This window comes from Phacochoerus africanus, chromosome 2, assembly GCF_016906955.1.
Source record: "Phacochoerus africanus isolate WHEZ1 chromosome 2, ROS_Pafr_v1, whole genome shotgun sequence".
Classification (NCBI taxonomy): Eukaryota; Metazoa; Chordata; class Mammalia; order Artiodactyla; family Suidae; genus Phacochoerus; species Phacochoerus africanus.
In genome coordinates, this window is record NC_062545.1 from 117,945,602 (window position 1) to 117,968,956 (window position 23,355).

Consider the following 23,355-nt stretch of genomic DNA (forward strand, 5'->3'; position numbering starts at 1 on the left):
GTTAAAAAGTAGACTGACAGAAATGGGCAACAGAAAGAGGGGAGAAGGATGAAGAAAGTAACAAAAAATTTCCTAAGACCTGTGAAAGAAAGGAAGGGTTTAAAGCTCTGCATTTCCTATTCCTGTTTTTTTGGAGGGGTGTGGAGGAGGGAGTTTGATGGAAGATTAAGGAGCAGTTAGTAGTTATTTTCATGAATTGCAGGGAAAATCTCCACCCTTGGAAAGCTGCTTTTAATTACTGAAGCCGCTTGCATAGATAACATATTACCATTTTGTTTCTCCCTGTCATTGAGAAAAGCCACACGTCTCTGCCTACAATTTTCAACCTTTCCATTTCACTTTCAAAAAATCAGTAAATTTCTCTTTCGAGTAGAAGGGGAAGATTCCAGCTTAAGTGAAAAGCTCTGATCTGCTTGAGGATAATGTCTTTGTTTTGATGAAAGAAAAGATACTTCATTTTTGTTTCTTTTTTACTCATTTGAGTACTATCCAGATTTCTGTGAGAGTACTTTTAGTATCATGATCCTAATATTACTGAAGTTTGGTCTCTAATTGCAACATAAATGTTCTTTTCCTTCATTTTCAAAGAAGATGTGAGGTATGATCTCTGCTTATGCATGTGATTGAAGAGACCAGTTTGGACAATTTTCTAGCATAAATTTATAAAATAAAGTGACTTCAAATTGAAATGAAAATAAGTGGCATTCCTTATTTAATTTTCTGAAAAAAAATCTTAAATTGATGTAGCTTTACATCATTTAACCACAACATCTAAAGTAAGTAGTCCTCATTTTTGTGGTGGAAAATGCAAGTATAAAGTTTAAAAGTTAAATGTATCTGTGACTGTAAGTTATCATCCTCTGGAATTGTTTTTAATTAATGCTTCTTAAAATTTTTCTCCAGAAGACTTCTGGGGGATAGATTCAGTAGAGGCTAACATAAATGAGTTTTTAAAAAATGTTGTATTGGAGTACAGTTGACTTAGTTGTGTTAGTTTCAGTTATACAGCAAAGTAAATCATAATACTTATACATATATCTGATCCTTTTCAGATTCTTTTTCCATACAGATTATTGAATAGATTACCCTGTGCTATGCAGTAGATCTTTGTTATCTGTTTTATATATAGTAGTGTGTATATATCAATCCCAACCTAATTTATCCCTCCCACCCCACGTTTCCCTTTTGATAACCATAAATTTAGTTTCAAAACCTTTGAGTCTCTTTCTTTTTTGTAACTTCTTGTGTATCATTTTTGTTAGATACTCTGACTTCACTTAGGATGATAATTTCTAGGTTCATCCATGTTGCTGCAAATGACATTATTCCACTCTTTTTTAATGGATGAGTAATATTCCATTGTATATATGCACCACATCTTTTTATCCATCCCCTGTTGATGGACATTTAGGTTGCTTCTTTGTCTTGACTATTGTAAATAGTGCTGTGATATACATTGGGTACATGTATCTTTTTGAATTATGGTTTTCTCCATATATATGCCCAGAAGTGGGATTGCTGGATCATATTGTAGTTCTATATTTAGTTTTTCGAAGAACCTCCATACTGTTCTTCATAGTGGTTGTACCAATTTACATTCCCATAAACAGTGTAGGAGGGTTCTCTTTTCCCCACACCCTCTATACCATTTATTGTTTGTAGATTTTTTTTAAATGATGGCCATTCTAACTGGTGTGAGGTGATACCTCATTGTAGTTTTGATTTGCATTTCTCTAGTAATTAGCATTGTTGAGTATGTTTTCTTTCATATGTTTTTTGGCCATCTGTATGTCTTCTTTGGAGAAATGTCTATTTTAGTTCTTCTGCCCATTTTTTGATTGGGTTGTTTGTTTTTTTGATATTGAGCTGCATGAATGGTTGGTATATGTGGGAGATTAATCCCTTGTCATTTGCTTTATTTGCAAATATGTCCTCCCATTCTGTGGGTTGTCTTTTTGATTTGTTTATGATTTACTTTGCTGTGCAGAAGCTTTTAAGTTTAATTAGGCCCCATTTGTTTATTTTTGCTTTGTTTTCATTACTCTAGGAGGTGAATCAAAAAAGCTATTGCTGCAGATTATGTTGAAGAGTGTTCTATGTTTTCCTCTAAGAGTTTTATAGTATGCAGTCTTTTGTTTAGATCTTTAATCCATTTTGAGTTTACTTTTGTGCATAGTGTTAAAGAGTGTTCTAATTTCATTCTTTTACATGTAGCTGTCCAGTTTTCCCAGCACCATTATTGAAGACGCTGTCTTTTCTCAATTGTATATTCTTACCTCCCTTGTCATAGATTAATTGACTATAGGTGTGTAGGTTTATTTCTGGGCTTTCTATACCGTTCCACTGATCTCTGTTTCTGTCTTTGTGCCAGTGCTGTATTATTTTGTTGACTGTAGCTTTGTTGTAAAGTCCGAAGTTGGGGTACCTGATTCCTCCAGCTCTGCTTTTCTTTCTCAAAATTGCTCTGGCTCTTCAGGATCTTTTGTGTTAACATACAAATTTAAAAGATTTTTGTTCTAGTTCTGTGAAAAATGCTATTGGTAATTTGATAGGGATTGTGCTGAATCTATAGATTGCTTTGGATAGTAATAGTTATTTTTACAATGTAGATTTTTCCTTTTTTTTTTGTCTTTTTGCTATTTCTTAGGCCGCTCCCATGGCATATGGAGATTCCCAGGCTAGAGGTCTAATCAGAGCCGTAGCCACCAGCCTATGCCAGAGCCACAGCAACTCGGGATCCGAGCCGCGTCTGCAACCCACACCACAGCTCATGGCAACGCCGGATCGTTAACCCACTCAGCAAAGGCAGGGACCGAACCCGCAACCTCATGGTTCCTAGTCGGATTCGTTAACCACTGCGCCACGGACAGGAACTCCACAATGTTGATTTTTCCAATCCGAGATCATGGTATATCTTTTGATCTGTTTATGTCATCTTTGATTTCCTTCGTTAGTATCCTATAGTTTTTAGAGTATGGGCCTTTTACCTCCTTAAATAGGTTTATTCCTAAGTATTTTATTATTTTTGATGCAGTGGTAAATGGGATTGTTTCCTTAATTTCTCTTTCTGATCTTTTATTGTTAGTGTATAGGAATGCAAGAGATTTCTGTGTATTAATTTTGTATCCTAACATGGATGGTTTTTAAATCAGGAGCTCCACAAATATGGACTGAGCTTTTAAGAAGGGTTTGATAATTTCTTTCCTCACTTAAGGTCATATACAATTTATAAAAGCTTATCTGCACTTTGAAAATATAAGATTATTAAATAATATTACTTCCTGAGGGGACTTCTGATTATATTTTACCACCTGAGAGGGTTATATTTATTAATTAAGTTATCATGGAAAATATTTCTAATTTTCAGAATTAGTCTTGGAGATAAGGACCTACTAAGTAGCCACTTCCCAGTCAACCGATACAGAAGAATTTGGCTGTAGGGCCTATGGAATATTTTAATTGGCCTAATTATTCAGTGACCTTCCAGGAAAATCTGACCTTCAGATTTTAGGGCATCAATCCCTACAGAAAACTGAAATTTCAGTTTATGTTTTCCTCTCTGTTTTCAATTCTATCTTTTGTTCTGATTCCTGAATTTTTCCCTTCTTTCTTGCAAGATCAGCTGTGTATTTAATTTTACTTGGTGATGGAGAAAAGTGCTATTTTACCTAGCTTCTCTAGCCAAGGATTTTTATGTTATTTGAATATGTCATCTGAATTTTAGAGTAAATAGAATATTTCAGTTATATTTATTAAGTCAAACTTCCAAGAATGAGGGTGGTTCTAAGTATTTAGAAATGGAAAAGACCTAAAATAAATGCCCCATGATATATATATTTTTCCCCACCCAGACCTCTCCTCAGAAAGGAATATGACCTACTACTTGCTGATGGAATAATTTTAAAATAGAATTTAGTTTAGGTTGCTCTTTGATGGGCAGCATTTATTTCCTCTTTGTTGATCTTATAAATGCTACTGAGAGTACTGTTATGTTTATGGCCTTGTGTACATGAGTGAGAGTTTATCTAGGGGATATATCTAAAAGTACAATGGGTTATTGATTTAGAACTTCAGTAGATATTGCCAAATATCACTTCAGAATGATTCTTTGCTTTACACTCCCACCAACGATGTATTGGAGTTTACTTATTTACTTATTTGACTTAGGTGCCCGTGGCCTGCAGAAGTTTCCAGGCTAAGGATCAAATCCATGCCATAGCAGTGATAATCCTAGATCTTTAATCTACTCTCCTACCAGGGAATTTCTTGAGTTCTCTCTTTTGACCAGTGAAATTGAGAATCTTTTCATGTGTTTATTGGCCATTTTCCATGATTTCTTGTATTGTAGTCTTTAAATATCACTCATTGACTTTTAGGAATTCTTTATATATTCTGGATAATCAAAATTTGTCAATGATGCGTATTTTAGATGCTTTACCCTGTTTTCGCCTTGTCTTTCATTTTGCTCATAGTGTCTTTTTTCATACAAAATATATATATAATTTTAATTTCAACTCTAGTGTCTTTTTCCATTAGGGTTTTTACTTTTAAAAAATCTTTTCCTACTTTAATGTCATAAAATTATTTTAAAATATCTTATGAAATTTTTAAAGTTTTCTTTTTCACTTTTAAATTTTAATGTATCTGGAACTTGTTTTTTTATACAGTGTAAGACAGTGATCAAGTGTTATTATTTACCTCTTTACTCATTCTCATTATTCCCTATGAATTTTAGAAAATTGGAATTGTATTGAATGTATAAGTTACTTTGGAGGAAACAAATAAAGATATTAAATATTTGCATCCAAGAACACAGTGAATTTCTTCCTTTATTTACATTTGCCTTATTTGCTTTAGTAATTTGAAAATTTTACTGTAAAAGTTTTTGACATTTCTTATAAATTATATTCTCTGTATCTGACAATTTAGCTTACTTCTGAATTTTTTAAATATGCTTTCTCTTTTGTAGTATTTTTTAATCTACTTTTTATTTTGAACAATTTCAAATCTTTGGGACAGTGAAAAGAGTAGTATAACAAACATCTGATTATCCATTAGCACAGATTGGTAACATTTTGCTCATTCTCTTTATTTCCATATACACACACATACACTCATGTTTAACTTTTTATTTGTTGAGCCATTTCAGAGTACATTGTAAACTTTATCATAGTTTATCCCTAAATACTTCAATATGTATCTCTTAAAAGTAAGACATTCTTATATAAATAAAGCCTTATAATATTATGATAACCAAGAAATTTAATATTTCATATATTATAATATCATTATAGTTTTAATAGTTTATTGAATGGGGTTTTTTTAAATAATTACTTGATTAAATAGTTATTACAAATGACTCTGAACTCTCAATTTTGTGTGGTCATGTACATAGCAACAATGATAAATTCATAAAAGTTCCAATAATTTGACTAGATTTCTTGTAAGCAATGATATATTCTTATTCATTCCAACAATTTGACTCTAGTTTTTTTTTGCTTTTCTTTGTAGATAATCAGGTCATTACAAATAACAATCTAATTTTCATTGTCTTTTATATAGCTTTGAATCAAATTAATTCCTAAAAAAGATTCTTTGAATTAATTTTAATATCATGATTACATTGTCTTAAGTTAAAAATTACATGAAAATAAAACACAAATTTTTGTATTTTAGGAAAATTCTCGAATTGTGAGGGTAAAAGTTATAGCTGGAATAGGCCTTGCCAAGAAGGATATCTTGGGAGCTAGGTAAGTATAACAAGTTGGGTTGTAATTTTTAAATTTTCTTTTTGCTGATTAATTTTTTCCAAACTTTGAAGTTCCCATAGTGACGCAGTGGTTAATGAATCCGACTAGGAACCATGAGATTGCGGGTTTGGTCCCTGGCCTTGCTCAGTGGGTTAAGGATCCGGTGTTGCCGTGAGATGTGGTGTAGGTCACAGACGCGGCTCGGATCCCGTGTTGCTGTGGCTCTGGCATAGGCTGGTGGCTACAGTTCTAATTAGACCCCTAGCCTGGGAACCTCCATATGCCGCGACAGCGGCCCAAGAGATAGCAAAAAGACCAAAAAAAATAATAATAATTTTTTTCCAAACTTTAAATTAAAAGTTGAGTAACATTTTTAGTAAACTGTTGTATGAGGTAGAACAATATTCCCAGTTGATGGTTTACTAAATTCCCTGATATCTGAATTATTGAGTTTGTGAAATTAGGCAAAAGTATACCACTCAGAGTGGTAGTCGTAAGATACATTTTTGAGTTCCGTTTCTAGGAATCAGTAAAATTCTAATAGACTAATCCTCGAGCAGATAACAACCATAAACTCTGAACATATTACAAAAAAGCAGAAATTTAAAGGCATTGGAGAGTGAATAGAACAGGTAGAGTCTAGTAGAGAGTCCATGTTTGGAGGTGGGGAGTTGCACTGAGTCCCCAGTTTTATAAATTAGTCTAAGGCCACTTGGAATCAGAAAATGGGAAAATTGTAATATTCTTGGCCTGCGTAATCAGAAAACTTGAATCTGAAGAAAACATAGTGGTGGTGGGGATTCTGGAAGGGAAAGAACTGGAGAGGAGATTTCCAAATGATGTTTTACTGACATTTCTAGCTGACTGTGAATCACACATACAATAGCAGATTCAAAATATTTTCCTGTTTTTTTAATAGATTATATAGTTTTGGATTATATCTTAGACATTATAAGTATTAAGCTGTGGACACTGGATTTTGTACTTTCTCTCTGATGAGTATTTTTTAAAATTTTAGTATGCAGTTAATTATCTTACTTGGCAAGAATCAGAAACTCTGTTTCTTGAGCAGCAATCCTATTATCTGTTTAGATCTTTTTTCCATAGCTGAGTTGCTTTGAATAGAAAATGGACAATGATAGAAAAAAGTTATTGAAATCAAAAGCTTGTTCCTTGAAAGGATCCATAAAAATTTTAAACTTCTAGCTAGACTGATGAAGAGCAAAAGAGAGAAGGCACAGGTTACTGTAATGGGAATAAAAGCAGGGGCATCACTATAGATCCTATAGAATTGAAAATGACAAAAAGGAACACTGTGCCCAACTTCATCACAGTAAAGAATCATGCACAACTTAGATGAAGTAGACAAAATCTTTGAAAGGCAGAAATTACCAAAATTAGTCACCGAAGAAGTAGAAAACTTGAATAGCCCAGTATTGAATCATATACAGCTTTATTAGACTAGGTGGGATTTTTCCTATGAATACAAGCTTTCTTCAACATTTAAAAAAAATCGGGAATTCCTGTCATGGCTCAGTGGTTAACGAATCTGACTAGGAACCATGAGGTTGCGGGTTTGATCCCTGGCCTTTCTCAGTGGGTTAAGGATCCGGTGTTGCCGTGAGCTGTGGTGTAGGTCACAGACGCGGCTCAGATCCCGCATTGCTGTGGCTCTAGTGTAGGCTGGCAGCTGCAGCTCTGATTAGACTTCTAGCCTGGGAACCTCCGTATGCTACAGAAGCGGCCCAAGAAATGGCAAAAGACAAAAAAAAAATTTTTTTTTTAAATCAGTAACCGTAGCCCATCATATTAATGTCGTACAGAAGAAGAAATGCACAATCATCTCAATAGATGTGGAAAGAGCATTTGACAAAATTCAAAACCCTTTTATGATAAAAACTCTCAACAAACTAATAATAACATGTAAGATTGGTTTAACATCTGAAAATTAATCAATGTAATTTACCATATAGAATTTTTAAAAAGTCATTTCAATAAAAGCAGAAAAAGGATCTGACAAAATTCAGCACCCATTCATGATAGAAAACTCTTAGCAAACTAGGGACAGATGGAAATTCTAGACCTGATTAAAGTTTTCTGTGAGAAAATCAATAGCTAACATCATACCCAATGATGACAGTCTGAATGCTCTCTACTTAAACTCAGGAATAAGAAAGATTGTCTGCTCTCACATTCATTTCAATACAATACTGGATGTCCTAGCCATGTAATATGGTAAGAAAAAAAAAATAATACAGCCATGTACTATAGTAAGAAAAAAAAATACAGTTTTCCAAGAATAAAACTTTTTATTTGCAGATAGTCTCATTGTATACATAGAAAATCCTAAAAATCTATGAAAAAGTTGCTAAAACTAAGATACAAGGCCATAAGAAAAAAGTTCAAAGCACCAAAATTAGTTATATGTTTATATCCTATCAGTCACTGGACAATTGGAAAATGAATTTTAAAAATATGTTTACAATAGTGTAAAACTTAAAAACTTAGAAATAAACTTAACAAAAGATTTGCAAGAACTGTACATTGAAAACTAAAAGTATTGCTGAAGGAAATTGAAGATCTAAACCAGTGGATAAATATGCCGTGTTCATGAATTGGAAAACTCCTTTTCCACATCTCTTTGTAAAAGGGGTACATAGCACATAATTATTTTGAAATGAAGCACTTTGTCTTTGTTTTGTAAAAAGAGCTTATACATATATAAGGTAACTTGGAACAACCTGAGGTCTTGCAAAGATGGTCTGAATCCTGTACATAGAATATACTTGAATCATTGAGTTAACTTTCTTAACTCAAAAGAGGAAAGAATGGAATAAAAATCAAATAAAATGTCTAAAAAGATTGGAAATCATTAAGTTGTGATTAAAAGGTTTTCTAATTCTTTGTCTATTTCACTAACATGGTATTTTAGATTTTTAACAAGATGCAAAAGTTACTATACTTACTTACCCCTGCCTAAAGAATCCTTACTTTTAAGTGTAGAAAATAATTGTAGAAATTGTTAACAAGGAAAATTCTGTGATTTTTATAGTCTGAATAACCTGAGTTTGGAAACAAACAGCAATTAACTTGTTTTTAAATTTTAACAGTGATCCTTATGTGAGAGTGACGTTATATGACCCAATGAATGGAGTTTTTACAAGTGTGCAAACGAAAACCATTAAAAAGGTTAGACTTAGCAGTGTTCAAAGTATTTAAAAATATGCTTTGTTTTATTTTTAGATGACAAAATATTAAACAGTTAATTATACTATGTTTATTATCTTTTAGACTTTGAATCCAAAATGGAATGAAGAAATACTATTCAGAGTACGTATGCACTTTATTTCATTATAACAGCAAATATTTTGTTCTCAGTAGGTTAGAATGGTAAGTTCTCAATTACAATATTCTAAAATGTATCTCATAAGAATTTGTTAAAAATGTAAAAGAGTTAAATCTAGGTATCCCCAGGATGACATAGCCCTGAAACCATTTATCTCATCATGAAAAAATATAGGTAAGTTAATGAAGAGGAAAAGATTATCATAAACCTGGAATTATCTTACTCTAGTTTAATTCTGATTTAGAGTTTTATTCCAATTTTGCAAATTTTTATGTTTTCCCTTAAAGATGATGCAATATTTGGTCTCTCCAGTCATTTATTAAATGCATTGATCCAGACAAGAAATGATGAGGGCCCACCAACAAGTGAATATACCCTTCATTTATGTTCCTGCATTCTTCCTCACCCCCCCTCACTATCTCATAAGAGCAAACTCCAAGCAGTGCTTATCTCAGGCTCCCAGTTGGGTCCTCAAACTGACAGTGTCTCCTTATGCCGACAGGGTAAGAGTCCTTCCTGATGCCAGAATAAACACCCTACCAGCAGTGGCAGATAAATATCAGTAATCTCTCCTTCTCTGCTGGATTATTCCCATTTGTACATTCCATCTTTAAACATTATTTTTTGACCTTATATTTCCCCTTAGCTGTTGACTCACTTCTTTCTTCACCTGAATAACCAACATCCTTAAAAGAGTTGCCTGCCCCTGTCATTTCTATTTATCTGCTATACATTCTAGCCTTACACCCACATCACTTAATTAAACTGCTTTACTAAGGTCACCAGTGACCTCCACAATGCCGTGTTCATCTAATCTCATCTTACTCATGCTCTTAGCAGTGTTTGATGCAGCTGACCATTTCTGAAACACCAGCCTCTCTGGAGGCTTCTATGGTGCCAACAATTGATTTCAGTCAGGGAAATAGAAGCCACTCTTCTGTATTTCACATTTGAAGGGTTTTTGTTTGTTTTATTTTAATAAAGTGAGTTGGGAGGAAGGAAACTGCTGAAGCAAAAGTTTGAGAAACCGTTATTAAAGATCACCAGCAAACACCAGCACCAACCATAGTGCTTCTGGTTTTTCTTGTTTAGAGAAGGATCTTCCTCACCCTATTTAGTATGGCATAAAAACAGCATTTTAAATCAGGTTGGAAATTTTATATTCTTGAGCAAATAGTATTGAGTCTGCTGGATGACTCAGTATAATATGGAGAAATATGAAGCTAAATTTCTGGTTTACTTTCGCATTTAGAATAAATTCCAGATTTGATAACCTCTGTTTTTGATTGCTTCTTTGGCAGAAATGTTGCTTGGCAGAGACTTTTAAAAGTGGTTGAGTTTTAAAAAAACTTATTTGCACTTTTATTATTATTTTACTTATTTTATTTGCATTTGTCTTAGAAATATATGTGTTTTCATTGTACTGAAGTTTTTTTGTACTTCCTACTTTTTTCTGTCTTGAATTTTCATTGGCTTACACATGTCAGATAATGTTTAACCATAGTAGGGATAGACATTTGTATTGTTCCCAGTTTTAATGAGGTTGTATCTAGCCTTTTTCCTTTGAACATAGCTTTTTGTTATTACTATAGTAAAGACATATTCAGCTATTGTTAGTTTTCTAAAGACTTAAAAAAATTTAACACTCTCAGTTTTAGTCATGATGCAATAGTAGAGCATCAAACTTAACCTGAGGCTATAAAAACTAAAGCTATTAAGGATTTTTAGCAGGACCCAGAGTTTTACAGTTATAATATTCAAAGTATATTCAGAATTATTTTACACAGTACAAACCATGAAAATATGACCAATTCTTTTAACAAAAAAGACAGTTAGCAAATGCCAATCCTAAAATGATCCAGACTTTGGAATTATTTGTAAAACCCTTTAAAGGAGTTATTATAGCCATCATAACCACACTCCATGGTATAAAAGTAAACAGTCTTGAAATGGGAAGATAGACGTTCTTGGCAGAGAAATAATTATAAAAAAGAATAAAATGTAAATTTTAGAATTTAAGAATATAATGTCTGAAAATATAAAAGTCCAAGTGAGCTCAATAACAGGATATAGATAACAGTGAAAAGAATCAGTGACTTTGAAGATAGTAAGTAGAAATTATCTCATCCAAACAACAGAAAATGAAGATAGGAAAAAAAATTAGTAGAAATTAAGAAACCTGTGGACAATACTAAAAGAGTCTAATATTTGGGTCATTGAAGTTTTTGAAGAGGAAAAAGACATTAGTGGAGAAAAGTATTTGAAATAGTAGACCAAAATTTCCAAATTTAGTGAAATACATGCATTTACAGGTTAAAGAAGTTCAGTGAAACCCAAACTGTATGTAAAGAAAATGATGCTTGGACACATCATAATCAAAGGCTGATACCAAAGATAAAGAAAAGATCTTGAGAGCAGCCAGGGGAAATGACATATTATGTATAGGGGAACAGTGATTCAAATAATTATGGGTTTCTCATTAGAAACTAATGAAACAGAATAATTAAGGTAGCAAAGAAAGAAAAAAGAGTCAATCCAGAATTATATCTCTATTAAAAGTATCCTTTGGGAATGACAGTGTAATAACGATATTCTAAACTGAAGAAAAATAAGAGAATTTTACTTGAAAGACTTTTCTTCTCTCAGCAATTGCTAGAATATATAGACCAAAAATTCAGTAAGATATAGAAATCCTGAACAACACTATCAAATCATTTTTGCCTTATTGACATTTATGGACTGTCTACCCAATAATAGCAGAACACATCATCTTTAAAATTGCACATGGAGGAGTTTCCATCATGGCTCAGAGGTGAGCAAACCCGAGCATCCATGAGGATGCGGGTTCCATCCCTGGTCTCGCTCAGTGGGTTAAGGATCCAGCATTGCTGTGAGCTGTGATGTAGGTTACAGACACAGCTCAGATCTGGTGTTGCTGTGGCTGTGGTATAGGCCAGCAGCTACAACTCCAATTAGACCCCTAGCCTGGGAACCTCCATATGCCGTGGGTGCGGCCCCCAAAAAGACAAAAAAGACCAAAAAATAAATAAATAAATAAAATTACACATGAAATATTTATTGAGTAATCAGGGCCAAAACACATGTCTCAACAAATTTAAAAGAAAAGAAGTATTGCAAAATATATAGTCTCTGACTGTAATGGAATTAAAGTAGGAATTAGTAACACAAAAATATATGAAATATCCCCAAATATTTGGAAGTTAAACAACATACTGCTAAATAATCCATGAATCAAATAAGAATTCTCAGGGGGAATTAGAAAATATCTTAACAGAATGAAATAAAAATACATCAAATTTTGTAGAGTGTAGCTAAATCAGTGCTTAGAGAAAAATATATAGCATTATATTTAAATTATACTAGAAAAGAAAGGTTTATTGTTTCTAAAGAAGTATTGTTTGTCTAGGGTTTTGCCCTAAACTAGAAAGTAGCATCATTACAGAATTGACAGACATTAAATGGATAATATTGGATACAGTAAACAATTCTGTGCCCATAAATTCAGTAACAGATGAAATGGACCAATTCCTTTAAAGACATGTACTATCAAAACTTTAAGTACCTCGGTAAACTAAATATAGAGCTGCCATGTGATCCAGCAATCCCACTCTTGGGCATATATCTGGACAAATCTTTTCTTGAAAAAGATACATGCACTACTCGTATGCTCATTGCAGCACTATTCACAATAGCCAAGACATGGAAACAACCTAAATGTCCATCAACAGATGAGTGGATTAAGAAGATGTGGTATATATACACAAAGAATTACTACTCAGTCATAAAAAAGAACCAAATAATAGCATTTGCAGGAACGTGGATGAAACTGGAGATTCTCATACTAAGTGAAGTTAAGTCAGAAAGAGAAAGACAAATACCATGTGATATCACATATATCTGGAATCTAATATACAGTACAAGTGAACCTTTCCACAGAAAATAAACTCATGGACTCAGAGAACAGACTTGTGGTTACCAAGGGGGAGGGGAGGGAGTGGAATGGACTGGGAATTTGGGATTAGTAGATGCGAACTATTGCATTTGGAGTGGATAAGCAGTGAGATCCTGCTGGATAGTACAGGGAATTATATCCGGTCACTTGTGATGGAACATGATGGAGGATAATGTGAGAAAAGGAATATATATATATATATATAACTGCATCACTTTGCTATACAGTAGATATCAACAGAACACTGTAAATCAACTATAATGGAAAAAATAAAAATCATAAAAAAACAAAAACTTTAGTAAGAAATAGGAGTTCTCATTGTGGTGCAGCAGAAACAAATCCAGCTAGTGTCCATGAGGATGCAGTTTTGATCCCTGGCCTTGCTCACTGGGTTAAGGATCCGACGTTGCTGTGAGCTGTGGTGTAGGACGCAGATGAAGCTTGGATCCCAAGTTGCTGTGGCTATGGTGTAGACTGGCAGCTGTAGCTCTGACTTAGCCCCTAGCCTGGGAACTTCCATGTGTTGCAGTTGTGGCCCTAAAAAGCAACAAATAAATAAATTACCTGAAAAAAGTGTTGTATATCATAAATAAATTGTATTTGAAGTTAAAAACCATCCAACAAAGAACACTTTGAACCCAAGTAGTTCCACTGTTGAATTCTACCACATATTTAAGGAATAAATAATTCCAACTCTACACAGGGTCTTACTGAAACTAAAAGAAGGAACATTTCCCAATTCATTCATAAGGCCAGCATCACTCTGATGCCAAAACCAGACCAAAGGTTTTATAAGAAAATAAAACTATAGACCATTAACCCTCAGAGTCATAGCCATTTTGTGATAAGTTTACTAAATTGGGCCCCTTCCATTCTGAAAGGGCCAGTAATTTGCCCTCAAGTTGCTTATGGACATGGATTTGCCTTTCCTATCTGCAGAACCTCAGCCAGCAATTATCTGGGGGTTTACAGAATTCATGTTCCGTAGGGATGGAAACCCATGCAAAATTTCATCCTTACAGGGGACCCAGTTCACAGAGAAGAAGGTGCAGGAATGAGCCCATGACCATGGATGCCCTGGTCACATCATCTGCAGCACCATCCAGAAGCAGGCAGCCTGGTAGAGCCATGAAATGTCCTACTGATGACACAGTTGAAGCACGAGTGTGGAGGCAATACTCTGTAAAGGTGGAGTGCCAGGTCAATCATTGAACCAAAGACCTCAGTGTGAGGCTGTGTTCACAACGAAAAGTGTACATGGTCCACAAACAAAGGAATAGAAGTAGGAGTGGGCCCGCTTATCATTTCCAAAGACCCCTGGAGGACTGTGTGCTTCCTGTTCCTGGAACTCTGGGCTTTGCTAAGTTAGAGGTCTAAGTCCCCAGAGGGAGCACCCTCTTTCTAGGGGACGTGTCACGGATCCTGTTGAATTACAGTCTACAGCTGCTGCCCAGGGCACTCTGGACTCCTCATGTCTGGGATCCAGCAAGTGATTGAGGCTATTGTGGTTTCTGCAAGGATCGGACTGGAGAATGAAGTGTGAACATATTACAGGGACCATTCTTATATCCTTCAGGTCTTTAATGGTGGTACTAATTTCTGACATTCCCAATAGGTTACAATATTTTTGTTTCTTAAACAGCTTCATTAAGATAAAATTAACATATGACTCACCCACTCCAAATGTACATTTCAGTGGTTTTTAGTATATTCACAGTTATACAACCATCACCAAAATCAATTTTAGAACACTTTCATCACCCCAAAAAGAAATCCCATGCGTATTACCTGTCACTCCTCATTCTCCCCCAATATCTGCCTCTCTTCCCAGGCAACTACCAATTTATTTTAAGTCTCTTACAGAGATTTGCCTATTTTTGACATTTCATATAAATATTGTCATATAATTTGTGGTCCTTTGTGTCTGGCTTCTTTCACTATGCATAATGTTTTCAAGATTCAACCATGTTATAGCATGTATCAATACCTAATTTCTTTTTTATTGCCAAATAATATTCCATTATATGGATAACCACACTTTACCTGTATATCCATTGGACATCTAGGTTGTTTCCACTTTTAACTATTATGAATAATGGTGCTGTGAACATTTGTATACAAGTTTTTGTGTAGACATATATTTTCATCCAGCTGGATTGCTGGATCACATGAGGAACTGCCAAACTGCCAAAGTGGCTTTACTCTTTTACATTCCCACCAGTAGGGTATGAGCATTCTCATGTCCCCACACACTTGACACCACTTGTTATCATCTGACTTTTTGTCATAGCCCTCCTAGTGGGTCTGAAATGATATCCCATTGTGGTTTTGATCTGCATTTCCTTGATGGCTAATTTGTTGAGCATGTTTTCATGAGTTTATTGGCCTATTTTATATCTTCTTTGGAGACATGTCTGTTCATATCCTTTGCCTATTTTTTTTGGGTTATTTGTCTTTTGTTATTGAGATGTTACAGTTTTTTATATTTCCAGATTCAAGTCGCTGTTGCAAAAATCTTCTCCCATTCTGTGGGTTAGGTCTTTTGACTTTATTGATGATGTCCTTTGAAACACAAAAGTTTTTAATTTTCATGATGTTGATTTTTTCTTTTCTTCCTGTGCTTTTTTGGTCATATCTAGATTTACTCTCTTGGTCAGAGGCTTCCTCTTGGCCTTCTCACTATGATAGCTCTAACATCCCACAAGCCGTGGATTCAACGTGGTTGTAGTAATGAAGAGATCCAGCTTCCAGTGTGTCAGTCCCAGTTGTACACTTGGTGGATTGACTACTGGATAAACCCACAGAACCAGTGAACTCAGTATAAGCTAAGCATAGCCAGAATTCCATATGTTATCTGTTCCCTTTAAGTCCTTGTTTTAGTATGGAAGCCATATGATGCTTTGGGCTTTTGTTTCCAACAGCTCTCAGTATGTCTGATTATTCCTTTTTCCCCAATGTACAGTCCCCCAGATAAATGGCCATAGTCCTTTTGGAGGAGGAAGGAAGGAGTTATTATAGTATACTCTTTCTGCAGTGATGCAGCCCTTTCTAAGGACTAGTTTACTTCTTCAGTCAATGGGCTTTGAATCTGAAAATTGGCTTAGGTTGGGGAACTGCATGAGGGATTTATGACTTTTCTTTTAATTAGGGCAATGTCCTTAGCCACCTGCTTGTCCTTTCTTCCTTCTTATAATTATAGATGTTCAGCTGCACTTTTGTTGGTCGCCTGGCTGTTTTGCCCTTAGGGATGCCATGCCCTGTACTCTGCAGGTTGAGTCAACTTCACTGCCCCTCCGCCCTGGCTGATAATTACAGTAATGTAGCCCCCTCAACTGTGGCAATGAGATGCCACTGGCAGACCTCTGTATTACTGGAGACAGGGAGGCTCATCCCCATGTCTGGCTATTAAGGAGCCCAGCTCTGTGGCCACCTCTCCTACCATCAGTCCTGGCATTCAAAAGAGAGCCACCACTGCACTTCTTGGTGATACTGCTGCCCCTCTCACTAGCACACACCTATCACTGTGGCTCATGGTGTCCCTCTGGGCTCTTTCATGGAACATAAGCATCTGATAGGTATTTGGCTTCATATTATTTATGTATATGTAAACATTTATATATTATCTATATATCTTTATATCTGTATAGATATATAGATATATCTAAATCAGTCTATCTATCTACGTGTCTGTCTATCTGTCTTTTATTCCAACATGTGAACTTACCTTGGCCTTATTCTCCCTTCCCCTACTGTGTGCCAGGGCAAACTCAGGCATTTCTACTTGGCTTATTATTTTCTTAGACTTCTAGGAGCCACTTTTGCAGTAAGTTGGCTTCATCTCCTAGGGTTCTTGACAGGACATTCAATCATTTGTCCTGAGAAAGTTCCCCCAAGTCAATGAATTCTTGCTTATCCAATGTTATGTTTCTACCCCTTTGATTAAGCATCATAGTTTCAGGGATATTCCCCTGGCCCCTGCCAGGACTTGCTATTTAATTATTGAAGCTTCTTCCAGATGTAATCTCTTTCATCTTGTATCAGGCCCAGCTGGTTATGTTGGGGTTTAACACTGGATGTTTTCTTGCTAACCAGGAGAGAGGAGAGGCAGCTCCTTGGGGAGGGGGGGCAGTCTCTACAGTGTTGGCCTGCATGGCAGGGAAGTGCTGAATCTTATTACAGAAGGATAAGTCGTTAATAGTAGTAACTAGCCAACTTTATTATCTTTGTACGCATTGTTCTTTTCTTACCTTTTAAGTGCCTTAAGCATCACACTGGCAAGGGTGTCCCTCTCCATCAGGACAGTCCATAGGACATCACCAGATAAGTCTTTAGGAATTGGACCACCATCTTCTGCCAAGGGCTGTGTGTGTCTCACATTCTGCTAAGGATGGGGAGATTCTTGCCAGCCAAGCGAGTGTGGTCTACTCCTAAAACCCCACTGCTCATACCATCTGTGTTGGTTTGGGCCCTCTAAGAAACAGATAACCAAGATGGAATTAGATATGCAGGAGGTTTACTGGAGAAGCACATGGGAAGAGCCTTCTTATGATGCAGGCTTAACACCTGGGCAAGGAGAGGGGTGAAAGGATTGGGTAGGAAGAGCCTTGCACAGGAGCACAGTTCTGAGAAAGTCTCCAGGCTCATGGAGAGTCTCCTTGCAAAGGTTGCCTATTAGAGAAGTCCTGTGTTGGACAAGAATGGCCAGGCTGTAGAACACTTGCTGTTCCCAGTCTTTGAGAGCAAGCAAAGAGAACCCAGTGGATAGATTCAAAGGTACATGGTCAGCTGGGACCGACCTATGTAGGTTCTCTTGAATCACTTGAATCACTTTTAAGTGATTCAAGTGATTCAACTCTGTATGTCATAATTGTGATATTTAAGGATGCATATTGTAATCCTTAGCACCATCACAGAGAAATTAAAATGAAAAATTATAGGTAAAGTCCATTAAAGGAAATGAAATGGAATACCAAGAACTACTCAATTCCTATTTTTTAAAGACAAAGAGAAAGAAAAGAGGAATTAAAAAATATAAAAGAAATAGATAAACCACAAAGCTGACCATCTCAATAATATTTTTACCATGAAAGCAAGATTCACTTACTTGCTTTTTACAAGAGATACAGACAGGTTATAAGTACAGAAAAAGATATACTATACACTAAGCCAAACAAAACAGTATCCTGATATGGCTGCATTATCACTAGAGGAAGTAGACTTAAGGATGAAGAGCATTACCGGAGAGATTTCATGGTCATAAAGCACGTATTTATCAAGAAGAAGGACAATTCTATGAATACACGTGATAAAAGAGCTACAAAATTATGAAGCAAATATGGACAGAACTAAATAAATAAATCCAGAATAGCTGAAGATTTTATCACTTTTCTCTCAATAATTGATAAAACAACTAGCCCCCCCAAAAAAAGCCAGTAAGTACATAAAAGATTTGAACATTACTGTCAATCAACTTAACCTATTTGACATGTATAGAGCACTGTATCTGATACAGCATACCTCAGAGATACTGCGGATTCATTTTCAGACCACCAAAATAAATTGAATACCACAATAAAGCGAGTCATGTGAATTTTTTGGTTTCCCAGTACATATAAAAGTAATGTTTGCATTGTACTGTCATCTGCTAAATGTGCAATAGCATTATGTCTGAAAAAACTCGTGCATACCTTAATAAAAAATCTTTCTTGATAAAAAACACTAACCACCACCTGAGCCTTGAGAGTCATCTTTTTGCAATAGTAACATCTAAGATCACTAATCACAGATCACCATAACAAATTATTATATAATAATAATTAAAAAGTTTGAAATAGTGTGTGATTGCAAAATGTGACATAGAGACACAAAGTGAGAAAATGCTGTTGTAAAAATGGCACCAAGAGGCTTACTTGACACAGGTTTGCCATAAATATTCAGTTTGTGAAAAATGCAGTCTCTGTGAAATACAATAAAACAAAGTATGCCTGTACCTGAGGAATGTACATTCTTTTTATACACCAATGGAACATTCCCCAAGATGGATCATATACTGGGCCATAAAACAAGTCTGAATACATTTAAAAGACTTGTTCAACATAATATGTTCTCTGATTACAACAGATTTTATTTGTTTATTTTGGCTGCACCTGCAGTGTATGTAAATTCCCAGGCCAGGGATTGAATCTGAGCCACAATCACAACCTGTGCCACAGCTGTAGCAATGCCAGATCCTTAACCCACTGTGCCAGGCAGGAAATCAAACTTGCATCTCCACATAGACCTGAGCTGCTGCAGTCAGATCCTTAACCCACTGTGCCACAGCAGGAAGTCCTGATTACAACAGACTTCAAATAGAATTTTGGAATCTATCTGGGATATATATTATACATGTATATCTGGAAAATCCACAAATATGTGGAAAGTAAGCAACATTTTTAAATTTCTTTTTTTATCAGGGTATAGTTGATTTACAGTGTTGTGTCAGTTTCTGCTGTACAGCATAGTGACCTAGTCATATATGTATATTCTTTTTCTTGTATTATTTTCCACTATGGTTTATTCCAAGAGAGTGGATATAGTTCCCTGAAGCTACGTATTTTAAATAAGCCATGGATCAAAAAAAAATTATAAGGAAAATTAGAAATCATTTTAGGAATTCGCATCATGGCGCAGAAGAAATGAATCTGACTAGGAACCATTAGATTGTGGTTCGATCCCCGGCCTCGCTCAGTGGATCAAGGATGTGGCGTTGCCTTGAGCTGTGGTGTAGGTTGCAGTTGCAGCTAGGATCTGGCATTGCTGTGGCTGTGGCATAAGCCGGCAGCTGTAGCTCCGATTAGACCCCTAGCCTGGGAGCCTCCGTGAGTGCAGCTTTAGAAAGAAGACAAACAAAAAATAAATCATTTTAACTGATTGTTGCTTAAAGTATAAGATATCAGAATATGAGACGAGCTAACTCAGTGCTTAGAGAGAAATTTACATCTTTAAATGCTTCTGTATGAAAGAAAAAAAGATTTAAAATCAATGAACTCTTTCTACCTTAAGCAAAAAATAAAAAATATAAAGGAGAAGAAGTCATAGTGGAAATAAAACAGAAAAGGATAAAAACTAGGGAAAATACACAAAACTAAAGGTTAATTTTGTCTTTGAAAAGACAAAATTAATATACCCTAACTACCACAAATAAGAGAGAAAGAAAACTCAAATGACCAATATCAGGAATGAAAGGAATATAATATCCAACATGGGTAGAAATAGGTAATACAGATATCTGTTAGAGGAATTAAAAATTAATTAAAATTTTTATGGAATTTTCCCCTTATGGCTCAGAGGACTAACAATCCAATTAGTATCCATGAGGATGTGTTTTTGATCCCTGGCCCTGCTTGATGGGTTAAGGATCTGGTATTGCCATGAGCAGTGGTGAAGGTCTAGGTTGCAGACGTGGCTTGGATGTGGTGTTGCTATGATGTAGGCCAGTAGCTACAGCTCTGACTCAACCCCTAGCCTGGGAACTTCCATATGCCATGGGTGCGGCCCTAAAAAAAAAAAAAAAAAAAAGTAGTTACGGTTAAAGAAAAAATCAATATAAAATTGTCATTAAAATCTTCCCATTTTTTAATAACCTTCATTTTCTGTTAGAAAATTCTAGTATCAGAAAGGATAATTGAAATTGGTACTACTCTTAGAATTGTAAGCACAAAAATAAAAAGGCTATTTGTGAGTGATAAACCAGGCTCAGAACTCTACTGCCTTTTACTCACTGTTTCTTTTATCATAATTTCACTATTACCAAATGTACTAGCTAGTATTACTTTATTCTTGGACTAGAGACTGTATTTATTTTTATCAGATATTTTCAAATTTATTGCAAGGATAACTAGATACATTTGTGTGGATCAGTGCTAATTCATCACAGCTAGGTATGGAACTGAAAACACATGGCAATTTAGTACTTGTTGTACAAAGGACATAATTATGCATGGTCCCCTATTCTTTGTCATTTATATTATTATTTATACATAGCACAAAATGTTTTCTATTGAATGTATTCACATAAAAATGTCTATTGATATAATACAGTACAGTAAAAACTTGGTTATTGGGTATTCATCCAAGTGGAATTTGCAGCCACAAGTTGAAGGGAGCCTTTATACCTTTGAGAAAATACGAATTTCAAAGAAGGTTTTTTTGTGGAGAACTGTTATTGGTACATTAAAAAACAGGGAAGACTACAAATTGAAGTTAGTGCTCAATTGTGCAACTTAGAATATAATCTATATTTATGGTTGCTTTCATGAGACCAAGGGAAGCAAGTTAATAGGAAAAAAAGTTTGACACGTTAGGAGCAGTGGACACATTATATACTCTGAGTATTAGCGTGGTATATGAGCATCTGAAAATGACAGTCCCACTCCATTCCCTGTACATCCATGGTGCTCAATTTGTATCTTAAGTATTCATACTCATCATATTTATATAGTATGCATATATTCACGTGTATATTAGTATAGTGTTGCAGAAGCAATATAACTCATACATTATAGATTTTTTATTAAGAGAAATTAAAATCAACCATAATTTTTTTTTCCCGCTGTACAGCATGGGGATCAAGTTACTCTTACATGTATACATCTTTTTTTCCCACCCTTTGTTCTCTTACAATATGAGTATCTAGACATAGCTCTCAGTGCTACTCAGCAGGATCTCCTTGTAAATCTATTCTAAGTTGTATCTGATAACCCCAAGCTCCCGATCCTTCCCACTCCCTCCCTCTCCCGTCAGGCAGCCACAGGTCTATTCTCCAAGTCCATGATTTTCTTTTCTGTGGAGATGTTCATTTGTGCTAGATATTAGATTCCAGTTGTAAGTGATATCATATGGTATTTGTCTTTGTCTTTCTGACTCATTTCACTCAGTATGAGAGTCTCTAGTTCCATCCATGTTGCTGCAGATGGCATTATGTCATTCTTTTTGATGGCTGAGTAGTATTCCATTGTATATATATACCACATCTTCCGAATCCAATCATCTGTTGATGGACATTTGGGTTGTTTCCATGTCCTGGCTATTGTGAATGGTGCTGCAATGAACATGCGGGTGCATGTGTCTCTTTTAAGTAGAGTCTTGTCCAGATATATGCCCAAGAGTGGGATTGCGGGGTCATATGGAAGTTCTATATATAGATTTCTAAGGTATCTCCAAACTGTTCTCCATAGTGGCTATACCAGTTTACATTCCCACCAATAGTGGAGGAGGGTTCCCTTTTCTCCACAACCCCTGTAGCACTTGTTATTTGTGGACTTATTAATGATGGCCATTCTGACTGGTGTGAGGTGGTATCTCATGGTAGTTTTGATTTGCATTTCTCTTATAATCAGCGATGAAAATCAACCATAATTTAATCTCCATAAAACAACCGCTGGTTGTGTGATGTTCTGGTATTTTTTCTATGTATTTTTATACATATATTTATGCTTCTCCAACTCCACCCACCCCAGAAAATGGGTGTGATTTTTTTTTCCAGTCACTTTGCTGATGCTTATTAAGGTAAGGCCATAGTCCCTACCCTAAACAAAGCTTATTGTCTACTGTGGACCCCTGTGGATTATTTCTCAGAATAATTACTGATGTGCTGAGTCTTGTGAAAGGGAAAACCCTGGGTGCTAGGGAGTGAATATCTTGGGATGTTAGAGAATTTGGAGATTTCTAAATGTAGGCTATTTAGGGAAGACCCTTCTGAAGCATATCATTTAGGATGCTTTCAGCTTCCAGTAAGAATAAAGTTGGCTTAAACAGCAAGCACATTTATTATTTCTCTTCACAAGAAGCATACATAGAGAAAAGTTAGTGACTGCAGCAGCTGATCAGAGTCACACCAAGCCCAGCCTCTCTGGGATTCTCCTGGCTTTCTGTCCATGGTCACAAGAAGCTTGCAGTAGTTCCTAAGGACATAGCCTCCCAGGTTGATGTCCAGAGGTAGAAATGGAAGAATTTTTCCCCATATGTCTCTTTTAAAAAGTGAGGAACCCTTTTCCAAATGTTTCCCCAGGAGACTTTGATTCATGTCTCAGGGCGGAATTGTGTTGTGTGTGTATTTCTAACCCAGTCATTGGTAAAGAGAGTGGAATTACTGGAAGGCTTAGAGAAATCAGAAGTCAGCTCGTGGGGGTAGGGAGTGGCTCTCTGTATCCCAGAGACACATTGTCATCCCATATTTGAATAAAATCAGAGTTCTGTTAGCTAAGATGGGGTGTCCACTGATAAAACACTTATGGTACAGTCAT

At 35.6% G+C, this 23,355-nt stretch overlaps 1 protein-coding gene across 1 annotated transcript in view; it reads left to right on the forward strand.

The window, feature by feature from the left end:
• NEDD4 (NEDD4 E3 ubiquitin protein ligase) overlaps positions 1-23,355 on the forward strand; it is a 124,672-nt gene that overhangs the window by 11,054 nt on the left and 90,263 nt on the right. The window contains 3 exon segments of the mRNA XM_047766288.1: positions 5,677-5,750; positions 8,861-8,939; positions 9,042-9,080. Of these exon segments, the coding sequence (XP_047622244.1) occupies positions 5,677-5,750; positions 8,861-8,939; positions 9,042-9,080 (192 nt within the window).